At 48.5% G+C, this 13,741-nt stretch overlaps 1 protein-coding gene across 7 annotated transcripts in view; it reads right to left on the minus strand.

Annotated features, from left to right (window-relative positions):
- The window catches only part of RAPGEF1 (Rap guanine nucleotide exchange factor 1), a 63,495-nt gene extending 52,282 nt beyond the window's left edge, over nt 1-11,213 (minus strand). For 4 of the 7 annotated variants that reach the window (XM_075834693.1, XM_075834692.1, XM_075834691.1 and 1 more), the window contains exon 1: nt 10,949-11,212. In XM_075834693.1, the coding sequence (XP_075690808.1) occupies nt 10,949-10,973 (25 nt within the window). In that variant the 5' untranslated portion in view covers nt 10,974-11,212. Of the gene's footprint in view, nt 1-10,948 lie in introns of all 7 variants that reach the window. The other 3 variants (XM_075834689.1, XM_075834688.1, XM_075834695.1) reach the window with 2 other exon arrangements.
- Nucleotides 11,214-13,741: the final 2,528 nt, after the last annotated feature.

The following is a 13,741-nucleotide window of genomic DNA, read 5'->3' on the forward strand; positions in this document are numbered from 1 at the left end:
CCGAGGCGGCCCAACAAGCCACCGAGACAGCCCAACCACCTACCTGCACGGATACAATGTAACAAACTATCAGCACAGAAGATTTGTAGAAATTTTCATTAGCGTTATACAGCCACATCCTGGCATTATGTGCCCTGGTGGCCTCTATCATCATAGACAGAGATAAGCGGCATCAATATGATAATTACATCTATTGCTCTCTGCGTTCAGCCATCTTCCTACTTCTAATAAGTTCCATACTGTGCCATGATTGGGATCTGCACAGTGCCCCCTCCAGACAGTCTGTTCCTTGATCGCCGAGCTCATTCTTTAGAGCGTCCTTCACTAAGTGGGAACAGCTGCACCGTCTGGAGCAAAACACTGCGCCATTCCTAGACGGTAACAAAACACGAAGACCTGCCAAACGACGACTGAGCGCGCTCCACAACGGACCACCAACCGGAACCAGACCTGCACGGCGCCTCATGTAGGGGAACCAAAACGTACAGTCCACCTCAAATCCATTTGTTGAATGCGGTCTATTGCTCCCTGTTATCAGTCATTTCAGGCTGGGGAGACGCTGACTGTGGTGTTCATCAATGGGAAGAGTGACAGTATAACTTCTCTGCCCCACCAGGATCCCTTCTGTAAGTCACATATAATGTAAAGGTCTCTGGAGGTATGTGACTGACATCAGCCGCTCCTCTTATATCACTCCAGTACTATTATATCCTCCAGAGACATTACATCATATGTGACTGATATCAGCCGCTCCTCTTATATCACTCCAGCACTATTATATCCCCCAGAGACATTACATCATATGTGACTGATATCAGCCGCTCCTCTTATATCACTCCAGTACTATTATATCCTCCAGAGACATTACATCATATGTGTGACTGATATCAGCCGCTCCTCTTATATCACTCCAGCACTATTATATCCTCCAGACATTACATCATATGTGACTGATATCAGCCGCTCCTCTTATATCACTCCAGTACTATTATATCCTCCAGAGACATTACATCATATGTGTGACTGATATCAGCCGCTCCTCTTATATCACTCCAGTACTATTATATCCTCCAGAGACATTACATCATATGTGTGACTGATATCAGCCGCTCCTCTTATATCCTCCAGACATTACATCATATGTGACTGATATCAGCCGCTCCTCTTATAACACTCCAGTACTATTATATCCTCCAGAGACATTACATCATATATGTGACTGATATCAGCCGCTCCTCTTATATCCTCCAGACATTACATCATATGTGACTGATATCAGCCGCTCCTCTTATAACACTCCAGTACTATTATATCCTCCAGAGACATTACATCATATATGTGACTGATATCAGCCGCTCCTCTTATAACACTCCAGCACTATTATATCCTCCGGAGACATTACATCATATGTGTGACTGATATCAGCCGCTCCTATTATATCCTCCAGAGACATTACATCATATGTGACTGATATCAGCAGCTCCTCTTATATCACTCCAGCACTATTATATCCCCCAGAGACATTACATCATATGTGTGACTGATATCAGCCGCTCCTCTTATAACACTCCAGTACTATTATATCCTCCAGAGACATTACATCATATGTGACTGATATCAGCCGCTCCTCTTATATCACTCCAGTACTATTATATCCTCCAGAGACATTACATCATATGTGACTGACATCAGCCGCTCCTCTTATAACACTCCAGTACTATTATATCCTCCAGACATTACATCATATGTGTGACTGATATCAGCCGCTCCTCTTATAACACTCCAGCACTATTAAATCCTCCAGAGACATTACATCATATATGTGACTGATATCAGCCGCTCCTATTATATCCTCCAGAGACATTACATCATATATGTGACTGATATCAGCCGCTCCTCTTATATCACTCCAGCACTATTATATCCTCCAGAGACATTACATCTTATGTGTGACTGATATCAGCCGCTCCTCTTATAACACTCCAGCACTATTATATCCTCCAGACATTACATCATATGTGACTGATATCAGCCGCTCCTCTTATAACACTCCAGCACTATTATATCCTCCAGAGACATTACATCATATGTGTGACTGATATCAGCCTCTCCTCTTATATCACTCCAGCACTATTATATCCTCCAGAGACATTACATCATATGTGTGACTGATATCAGCCGCTCCTCTTATATCACTCCAGCACTATTATATCCTCCGGAGACATTACATTATATGTGTGACTGATATCAGCCTCTCCTCTTATAACACTCCAGCACTATTATATCCTCCAGAGACATTACATCATATGTGACTGATATCAGCCGCTCCTCTTATATCACTCCAGTACTATTATATCCCCCAGAGACATTACATCATATGTGTGACTGATATCAGCCGCTCCTCTTATATCACTCCAGTACTATTATATCCTCCAGAGACATTACATCATATGTGACTGATATCAGCCGCTCCTCTTATATCACTCCAGTACTATTATATCCTCCAGAGACATTACATCATATATGTGACTGATATCAGCCGCTCCTCTTATATCACTCCAGCACTATTATATCCTCCGGAGACATTACATCATATATGACTGATATCAGCCGCTCCTCTTATATCACTCCAGCACTATTATATCCTCCGGAGACATTACATCATATATGACTGATATCAGCCGCTCCTCTTATAACACTCCAGTACTATTATATCCTCCAGAGACATTACATCATATGTGTGACTGATATCAGCCGCTCCTCATATCACTCCAGCACTATTATATCCTCCAGAGACATTACATCATATGTGTGACTGATATCAGCCGCTCCTCTTATATCACTCCAGTACTATTATATCCTCCAGAGACATTACATCATATATGTGACTGATATCAGCCGCTCCTCTTATAACACTCCAGTACTATTATATCCTCCAGAGACATTACATCATATATGTGACTGATATCAGCCGCTCCTCTTATAACACTCCAGTACTATTATATCCTCCAGAGACATTACATCATATATGTGACTGATATCAGCCGCTCCTCTTATAACACTCCAGTACTATTATATCCTCCAGAGACATTACATCATATATGTGACTGATATCAGCCGCTCCTCTTATAACACTCCAGTACTATTATATCCTCCAGAGACATTACATCATATGTGACTGATATCAGCCCCTACTCTTATATCACTCCAGCACTATTATATCCTCCGGAGACATTACATCATATATGACTGATATCAGCCGCTCCTCTTATATCACTCCAGCACTATTATATCCTCCAGAGACATTACATCATATATGTGACTGATATCAGCCGCTCCTCTTATAACACTCCAGTACTATTATATCCTCCAGAGACATTACATCATATGTGTGACTGATATCAGCCGCTCCTCTTATATCACTCCAGCACTATTATATCCCCCAGAGACATTACATCATATGTGTGACTGATATCAGCCGCTCCTCTTATATCACTCCAGTACTATTATATCCTCCAGAGACATTACATCATATGTGACTGATATCAGCCGCTCCTCTTATAACACTCCAGCACTATTATATCCTCCAGAGACATTACATCATATGTGACTGATATCAGCCGCTCCTCTTATAACACTCCAGTACTATTATATCCTCCAGAGACATTACATCATATGTGACTGATATCAGCCGCTCCTCTTATATCACTCCAGTACTATTATATCCTCCAGAGACATTACATCATATGTGACTGATATCAGCCGCTCCTCTTATATCACTCCAGCACTATTATATCCTCCAGAGACATTACATCATATGTGACTGATATCAGCCGCTCCTCTTATATCACTCCAGCACTATTATATCCTCCAGAGACATTACATCATATGTGACTGATATCAGCCGCTCCTCTTATATCACTCCAGTACTATTATATCCTCCAGAGACATTACATCATATGTGACTGATATCAGCCGCTCCTCTTATATCACTCCAGTACTATTATATCCTCCAGAGACATTACATCATATGTGTGACTGATATCAGCCGCTCCTCTTATAACACTCCAGTACTATTATATTCTCCAGAGACATTACATCATGTGTGACTGATATCAGCCGCTCCTCTTATATCACTCCAGTACTATTATATCCTCCAGAGACATTACATCATATATGTGACTGATATCAGCCGCTCCTCTTATATCACTCCAGTACTATTATATCCTCCAGAGACATTACATCATATGTGTGACTGATATCAGCCGCTCCTCTTATAACACTCCAGTACTATTATATCCTCCAGAGACATTACATCATATGTGACTGATATCAGCCGCTCCTCTTATTACACTCCAGCACTATTATATCCTCCAGAGACATTACATCATATGTGTCTGATACCAGCCGCTCCTCTTATATCACTCCAGCACTATTATATCCTCCAGAGACATTACATCATATGTGTGACTGATATCAGCTGCTCCTCTTATATCACTCCAGCACTATTATATCCTCCAGAGACATTACATCATATGTGACTGATATCAGCCGCTCCTCTTATATCACTCCAGCACTATTATATCCTCCAGAGACATTACATCATATGTGTGACTGATATCAGCAGCTCCTCTTATATCACTCCAGTACTATTATATCCTCCAGAGACATTACATCATATGTGACTGATATCAGCCGCTCCTCTTATATCACTCCAGCACTATTATATCCTCCAGAGACATTACATCATATGTGTGACTGATATCAGCCACTCCTCTTATATCACTCCAGTACTATTATATCCTCCAGAGACATTACATCATATGTGACTGATATCAGCCGCTCCTCTTATTACACTCCAGCACTATTATATCCTCCAGACATTACATCATACGTGTGACTGATATCAGCCGCTCCTCATATAACACTCCAGTACTATTATATCCTCCAGAGACATTACATCATATGTGACTGATATCAGCCGCTCCTCTTATTACACTCCAGCACTATTATATCCTCCAGAGACATTACATCATATATGTGACTGATATCAGCTTCTGCAGTGGTTAGTTGCAGACTTTCTTGTTGCTGGTCCTGTAAGGACTTCGGTGCCGCACATGATCCTCTTCTGTGTGGTCACAGTTCTTAGTATAGGACTAGACATTAACTTAGTGTAAGAAGTCGGGGACGGGACCAGTGATAATAATGAAGGACGTTTCCTCTCCTCCTGACATTACTGCGGCTTCCTGAAGAAAACCTCCTCCCAGATAATCACTGTGTAGTGGGGAGACACAGGGGCTATGCCCGGGGGTCAGGCGTCCTTCACAGCCAGGGTCTGACCCTTATCACTTCAAATGAAAGGACTGCGATAACCTCCCACCCCCGAGAAGACGCCATAAACCAACCCCAGACATGAATAACACGGAGCTCAGTATCTTCTCTAACACATGCTGGATGATAACCAATGCCAATGTTACTGCTCTGCCTGTGTGTCAGTCTTTACTGTCAGTTAGCATTCGATTCATGAAACAGGAAGCTCAGGATGACCGAGCTATAAAATAGTGATAAATGAACTATTACGGTAGATAGTCCCCAGTAAGAAAAGTGGGGGGGGGGGGGGGCTGCGGACATAGTCCTACGTAAGATGTGATAAGGAAAAAACGCGATACGGAGGATTGTTCCATGCGGGGCCGTTAATGTCCCCCTTCTTATTAGCCATAAAGGGGAGGGGGTATCCCTGCATTGTAGACCGCTGATGGCTAATCTGCCTAGTTACGCACTGACGCCAGAGTCCTGGATCATAACTGGCGCCGCTGCTCCCCCTCCCCCATCACGGACTCTCAGTCATGCGGTTTCAGCACCTGTTGAGAGTTGAAATGAGAAGAGATTTGTCAGGGAAATCAGCGGCAGGAGTCCCGGTGACACATCAGGGTCTGTATCCTACGCAGCTCCTCTGGGAAATTACATACAAGAGCGAATAGAAACTGGACGCTACAGAGAAACTGTCAACAAGCTGCTGTTGATGGATCTCATTGTCCTCATTAGAGTATAGAATAGTTTCCGGCTGTAAATGGTTCTTGATGACTCTCAGGGGTTGGACCCTCATCCTACATCAAATGGAAATAACCCTTTAATCACCGCTAAGTCCATTAGTCAGTATTAGGTACTTCCGCCATGCAGATTGTTTCCGCATCATGTGATCGGCGTTCGCGCAAGTCATAAAACAGAATTACAAACAAGCCTATGATAATTACTTACACGGATACACTAACAAATCCCTCATCTGGGTGAGCAGGACTAAGTCAGGACCACATATACACATTTACTTTTCCATTCAATGACAACTAGCAGAGATCTTGAAAGTGGTAAGGAGTCAAAAACAGAGATCAGGTCGAGTTTTTTGGCGCTAATTTTCACGCGGATACCGCATTGGAATCAGCGCCAAAAAAAACCTTAGAAATCGCCCACCATTGATATTAATGGGAGGCAGTGGCGTTTCTCTTTTCCCGGAAGGCATTCGGCCGCCTGCGAGAAAAATAAAGCGGCATGTCTTTTCTTGTCGCAGTTTCCGCCTCTGACCTATTGAATCAATGGGATGCAGAAACAACCTGCAGACCTCGTTTGAGTGTTTTTTGCCCGCGGTTCGTGCGCCAGCTTCAATGGCCGCTGGCGAAAAACGCAGAAAAATACGTGCAGGCCGTTCAAAACCTGCCTGCAAAAACCTGTGTGTGAACAGGGTCTAAAATAGAACATTATACAGATTTATTCAAACATTCAGTAACGAAGCTTCATCATTGTGTAATGCAAATATTTCATCTATAGAAAGATCTTTGCTTGCTGTCAGTGAATAAGACCATTCATAATTTACAGCCAGAGGCGAAAAAAATCTGTCATTATGATTTAACATTAACATTTTTGCTTCAAGGGTTCCGGTATTTTGACATCAAGAATAGAACAGTCTGCGGCGCTATTCTGGTCGTCAGAAATATCGGAACCTTGAGAAAATACATTTTAAGGCAATGGGATCGGTCAGGATTCACCGGGATCCATTAAAAAAAACAAATCTGTCCTAAATGTCATGGCCAACAGAAGCCATGACACTAGCACAGAACCGAATACATCTCACAGCTGAGGGTTTGTTACAATTGTATTCAGTCTAGACAAAGCTCTATGATCTAAACACATCAGCAGCACAATCATTTGTTACAATGTATCAGTCTAGACCATCTTCTGTAACACATCGGCAGCACAAATCTATCTCCTCTCCAGTTTGTTACAATGTATCAGTGCAGATCAGTCCGGAGTCCAGGCTGTCTATCCCACAGAGGATTTATCTAGACTGGATGCAATTGAGCTGTAAGTATTACGTGTGGACAGGCTTTCAACCTCTGGATATAAAGAAATAATGTTTTCATTCAGTGACAGCAAGCAGGGTACTTTGAAATCGTCGTATAATCATTTTTTATTTCCTTAAGGTTTTAGTTCTAATGGACGTTAATGGAGGAAAATCAATACCGACTCCATCAGAGGGAGGTCAGAGCATCAATACGGCAGACGTCAGGTCAGTCAGCAATAAAAACGGCTCCCAGAACGCCTAAAAGACGACGACCGCTGGTGTATTAAGAGTCTCCGGCGCGGTCTCCAGGATCCTTCACAAATTTATATTATTTCCATCTGCTCTTCATCTCCTAAGAAAAATTATATTGCTCTTCCCGTAAACAATCCGTGAAATATGCGGCTAATCGATGACATGCGGCGGCGAGCGCGCACAACAGGAAGCCAGAACACATTCTCATGTCACTCTGAAATGCCTGCGTGGAGGAAAACCAAAACGTCCCGCGTCCGCAGCTACCTACAACGCCGGCGCGGCCCAGAGGAAGGTCAGAGCGTACCAGGCTGCCCGGCAACAGCACAGAACCTCGTCCCTGCAATGTTCTATTCACTGACTGCAACCATTCACAAGGAACATGCACATGATTCATTATTGATATCACGTCACATGGAAGAGCGGGGGAGGGGGCGATACAATGATGGGAGTCAATGACACGGCCGGATGAGGAAGTCCGACCGCTGCCAACTTTATTGTAGAAACCAACAAAAAACCCTCGTCCTAATCTGTGCGCTCGCCGGCGGCGGCAATCCACAAAACCACCGCGAGCCCAACAGACGGGAAAAAAAAAAAAGAAAATTCAAACGACGCGTAAACCCTCCAGATGTCCGGCCCTGAAACGCAAGAATGACTTAGTTCTATCCGATTCTGGGAAAGCTGGGTGACGACCAACCCATCTCAGTACGAGTGGTCACCCAGCTTTCCCAGAAACAGATACAACTACAGACGACTGAGGATTTCTATTTAACGGGGAATCTTTTAGGAAGTCGTCCATCTGTGTATCGCACTGCAGCAGAACGTGGCTGACAACAGAGGACAATAGTCGGCATGTCATAAGTCCCACAGAAGGACCTCACAGGCTTCAGATCTTGGGAAGTGTGTGCGGGGTGGGGGGGTCGGGACCACTGACTGCAGATGCGCCGGTGTTGTGTTTCCACGGATTCCCTGTCAGGTGCCAACATCTGGCGGCCACACGTCACTCCGCAGCGAGGAGAGCGGAGGTAGTAAAACACGGCAAACGCTGCATGACTACAGATCCCAGCCAGGGGGGCGCCCAATCACCACGAGGATAATGGGAGTTGTACAGCTTTTCTCCACTTGTATCTGGCTCCAATACAATAGCACACTTCTCCTGAAATACTCTGTGCTGCTCAGTACACTGCTCCCTCCAGTATGTTACACTCAAATTCTGACTTCCCACAAGTTCAGCACACACCTCTCCTGAAATACTCTGCACTGCTGGGGACCCTGCTCCTTCCACTATGTAACTTTCAGCCTGTGACCTCCCACAAGATCAGCGCCCTCCTCTCCTGAAATACTCTGTACTGCTGGGGACCCTGCTCCTTCCACTATGTAACTCTCAGCCTGTGACCTCCCACAAGATCAGCCCCCTCCTCTCCTGAAATACTCTGTGCTGCACTGGATTCGTGCTGCGCCCTCTGCATTCTACGCGCAGCAGGTTTTTGCTCCTGAATCATCCAAAAACTATTTTAATCCATAAAATTTGTAAAACATCAAGAAACTGATGTCACTTCTCAGGCTCTGAAGACCCATCCCCCGCAATCTCGGAGGTGATCCTCATCATTCTTTACCGGAGAAGTCATACGAAAAACGAAATATCACAACCAATCATCTTATAGAGACGCTCGCGGACCGCGCAGATTATTACTGGGAACAATCGGAGCAAAATAATTCATTTTGGAACATTGCGGGAAATTTACTAAGCAAATTGCGCCAAGTTTATGATGTGTTTTGGACACTTTTTGCGCCTTCCCAGACCGTTATTAAAAGGGGCGTGGCTAAGAGTCGTAAAAATGGCGTGAACATAGAGGACCAGTCACATGATACGATTTCCTTCCACCACAGATTAGCGACAGTCGACCCATCACACTGGTCATACTGGACGGGCGATCACATGACACCATCATATACCGACCATCCTCCAGTCTCCTGTATACAAAACGCAACGAAACGATCTGCCACGCTCTAAAACACTAACTCGTCACCATTTTCAAGATCTCTGCTTGCTTCAGTGAATCAAAAGACTAAAAACCCATCATGACCGAATACTTGTCAAAGCGGAGGGTTTGTTTCATCGTTCCAGTCTAGACAATCCTCAGTGAGATAAACACAACAGCAGCACAAATCTCACCCCTGTCCTGGAAGTTTGTTACAATGTATCAGTGCAGGTAAAATGTATCAGTCTGGAGCTAACAGAGGATTTTCTAGACTGGATACAATGTAGCAAAGCCTCAGCTGTGAGAAGTATTAGGTCTGTTCTTGCGTTTTAGCCTCTGGGTATATACAATAGTGCTTCCATTCATGGACAGCAAGCCTGGGATCTGGAAAATAGTGAGGAATTAAAACACAAAGTATATTAGGAAGTTGCAGAACTTTTCACTGTATGACAGCACCCGGTCATAGTGACCCCCAAAGATTCAGGAGCCAATCAGAAGACGTCAGGAGCCATATTGGCTTCTCAATAATAAGAACATTCACAGCCATGAAATAAGGGAACCCCGGGTGACAGCTCCTTCAGGGGACTCCTAGACATGTCCTTCATTCAGCTGGTCCTCAGTGAGGTCATGGGTGACAACCAGTCTGGCCACCATTGCTGCTCTTAAAGGGTCCCACACTCAGCTTTCCCTGACTCCTGAATGATAAAACTCTTTAAAAGTGTGGAAACAGCGGGCGGGGGTGTAATGGCGGCCATAATGGGGTAACCCAGATGCCCCTAAAACAGGCGGCTTTCTTACTTAGCAAGCGAAAGACTCAAGGGCCTGAATATACCGGGGGGGGGGGGGGTCCATCTGTATAACGAGACTTGCCTGCAGATACAGAGGTTGTGGGGTTCATCTAATGACCCCCACATAATATAACACTGCCCCGTCCCCTGCTGACCCCTCCAACATAACAGGCCCGTCACCTGCTAAACCCCCAAACTACACAGCCCCCCTTTGGGTCAATCCCCCTTTTTTCAATATTACCCACATTTGTACCCCCCATGTCAACTCATACGTCACTGCTAGTCCCTGGTGACCCCAAATCATGTCCCCTCATGTGCCATACTAATAATCCTCCCGGTACCCCGGTGTCCCCCTCTCCTCCCCGGTGTCCCCCTCTCTTCCTCCCCGGCGTCCCCCTCTCTTCCTCCCCGGCGTCCCCCTCTCTTCCTCCCCGGCGTCCCCCTCTCTTCCTCCCCGGCGTCCCCCTCTTCTCCTCCTCGGCCTGTGCTCGGGGCCGCTGTCAGTGGGGTCGGGCTTCAGTAGAATGTGTGCCCCGGGGCTGCTGGGAGCGGCCGCATGTAGCGCCCGAGGCTGCGCCGTCTCCTCCCGTTACCTGCTTTCTCTATTCTCCCGGACATCTCCGCTGGTCACAGGCCGCTCCCCGGGGCCACAGCCGCGCTCTCCGGTACCGTGTAGTCCAGGCTCCGGGGAGGGGAGGCCCCGGTCCTAGTCCCTCCGAATTCCAGGCCTAGACCAACCTAAACCGACAGCATGTCCGGGCGTCTGGCGGAGTAATGTGCCCGGTGAGAGGCTCCGTGTCTCCGCCGCTCTATCTCCAGCCGTGTGAGAGGATCCGGGCGCCGCCTCCCGCACTCACTGCCGCCCAGCGGCCGAGCCGAGAACTGCAGCCACACGGAGCGGCCCCATGTAAAGAGCGACAGAGTGCGGCCCCATGTAAAGAGCGACAGAGGGCGGCCCCATGTAAAGAGCGGCCCCATGTAAAGAGAGCGAAAGAGAGCGAGAAAGTGCGGCCCCAAGTAAAGAGCGACAGAGGGCGGCCCCATGTAAAGAGCGGCAGAGGGCGGCCCCATGTAAAGAGAGCGAAAGAGAGCGAGAAAGGGCGGCCCCATGTAAAGAGAGCGACAGAGGGCGGCCCCATGTAAAGAGAGCGACAGAGGGCGGCCCCATGTAAAGATCGACCGAGGGCGGCCCCATGTAAAGAGAGCGACCGAGGGCGGCCCCATGTAAAGAGCGACAGAGAGCGGCCCCATGTAAGGAGAGCGACAGAGGGCGGCCCCATGTAAAGAGAGCGACAGAGGGCGGCCCCATGTAAAGAGAGCGACAGAGGGCGGCCCCATGTAAAGAGAGAGACAGAGGGCGGCCCCATGTAAAGAGCGACCGAGGGCGGCCCCATGTAAAGAGAGCGACCGAGGGCGGCCCCATGTAAAGAGAGCGACCGAGGGCGGCCCCATGTAAAGAGAGCGACCGAGGGCGGCCCCATGTAAAGAGTGAGAGGGCGGCCCCATGTAAAGAGCGACAGAAGGCGGCCCCATGTAAAGAGAGCGACAGAGGACAGCCTCATGTAAAGCGAGACAGAGGGGGGCCCCATGTAAAGAGAGCGACAGAGGGCGGCCCCATGTAAAGAGAGCGACAGAGGGCGGCCCCATGTAAAGAGAGCGACAGAGGGCGGCCCCATGTAAAGAGAGCGACAGAGGGCGGCCCCATGTAAAGAGAGCGACAGAGGACGGCCCCATGTAAAGAGAGACAGAGGGCGGCCCCATGTAAAGAGCGACAGAGGGCAGCCCCATGTAAAGAGAGCGAGAAAGGGCGGCCCCATGTAAAGAGAGCGACAGAGGGCGGCCCCATGTAAAGAGAGACAGAGGGCGGCCCCATGTAAAGAGAGCGACAGAGGGCGGCCCCATGTAAAGAGAGCGACAGAGGGCGGCCCCATGTAAAGAGAGCGACAGAGGGCGGCCCCATGTAAAGATCGACCGAGGGCGGCCCCATGTAAAGAGAGCGACAGAGGGCGGCCCCATGTAAAGAGAGCGACCGAGGGCGGCCCCATGTAAAGAGCGACAGAGCGGCCCCATGTAAGGGGAGCGACAGAGGGCGGCCCCATGTAAAGAGAGCGACAGAGGGCGGCCCCATGTAAAGAGAGCGACAGAGGGCGGCCCCATGTAAAGAGAGAGACAGGGGGCGGCCCCATGTAAAGAGCGACCGAGGGCGGCCCCATGTAAAGAGAGCGACCGAGGGCGGCCCCATGTAAAGAGAGCGACCGAGGGCGGCCCCATGTAAAGAGAGCGACCGAGGGCGGCCCCATGTAAAGAGTGAGAGGGCGGCCCCATGTAAAGAGCGACAGAAGGCGGCCCCATGTAAAGAGAGCGACAGAGGACAGCCTCATGTAAAGCGAGACAGAGGGGGGCCCCATGTAAAGAGAGCGACAGAGGGCGGCCCCATGTAAAGAGAGCGACAGAGGGCGGCCCCATGTAAAGAGAGCGACAGAGGGCGGCCCCATGTAAAGAGAGCGACAGAGGGCGGCCCCATGTAAAGAGAGCGACAGAGGACGGCCCCATGTAAAGAGAGACAGAGGACGGCCCCATGTAAAGAGAGACAGAGGGCGGCCCCATGTAAAGAGCGACAGAGGGCAGCCCCATGTAAAGAGAGCGACAGAGGACAGCCTCATGTAAAGCGAGACAGAGGGGGGCCCCATGTAAAGAGAGCGACAGAGGGCGGCCCCATGTAAAGAGAGCGACAGAGGACGGCCCCATGTAAAGAGAGCGACAGAGGGCGGCCCCATGTAAAGAGAGCGACAGAGGGCGGCCCCATGTAAAGAGAGCGACAGAGGACGGCCCCATGTAAAGAGAGACAGAGGACGGCCCCATGTAAAGAGAGACAGAGGGCGGCCCCATGTAAAGAGCGACAGAGGGCAGCCCCATGTAAAGAGAGCGACAGAGGACAGCCCCATGTAAAGAGAGCGACAAAGGGCGGCCCCATGTAAAGAGAGAGACAGATGGCGGCCCCATGTAAAGAGAGCGACAGAGGGCGGCCCCATGTAAAGAGCGACCGAGGGCGGCCCCATGTAAAGAGAGCGACCGAGGGCGGCCCCATGTAAAGAGAGCGACAGAGAGCGGCCCCATGTAAAGAGTGAGAGGGCGGCCCCATGTAAAGAGCGACAGAAGGCGGCCCCATGTAAAGAGAGCGACAGAGGACGGCCCCATGTAAGGAGAGCGACAGAGGGCGGCCCCATGTAAAGAGAGCGACAGAGGGCGGCCCCATGTAAAGAGAGCGACAGAGGGCGGCCCCATGTAAAGAGAGCGACAGAGGGCGGCCCCATGTAAAGAGACAGAGGGCGGCCCCATGTAAAGAGCGACAGAGGGCGGCCCCATGTAAAGAGAGCGACAGAGGG

This window comes from Rhinoderma darwinii, chromosome 8 (assembly GCF_050947455.1).
Source record: "Rhinoderma darwinii isolate aRhiDar2 chromosome 8, aRhiDar2.hap1, whole genome shotgun sequence".
Classification (NCBI taxonomy): Eukaryota; Metazoa; Chordata; class Amphibia; order Anura; family Rhinodermatidae; genus Rhinoderma; species Rhinoderma darwinii.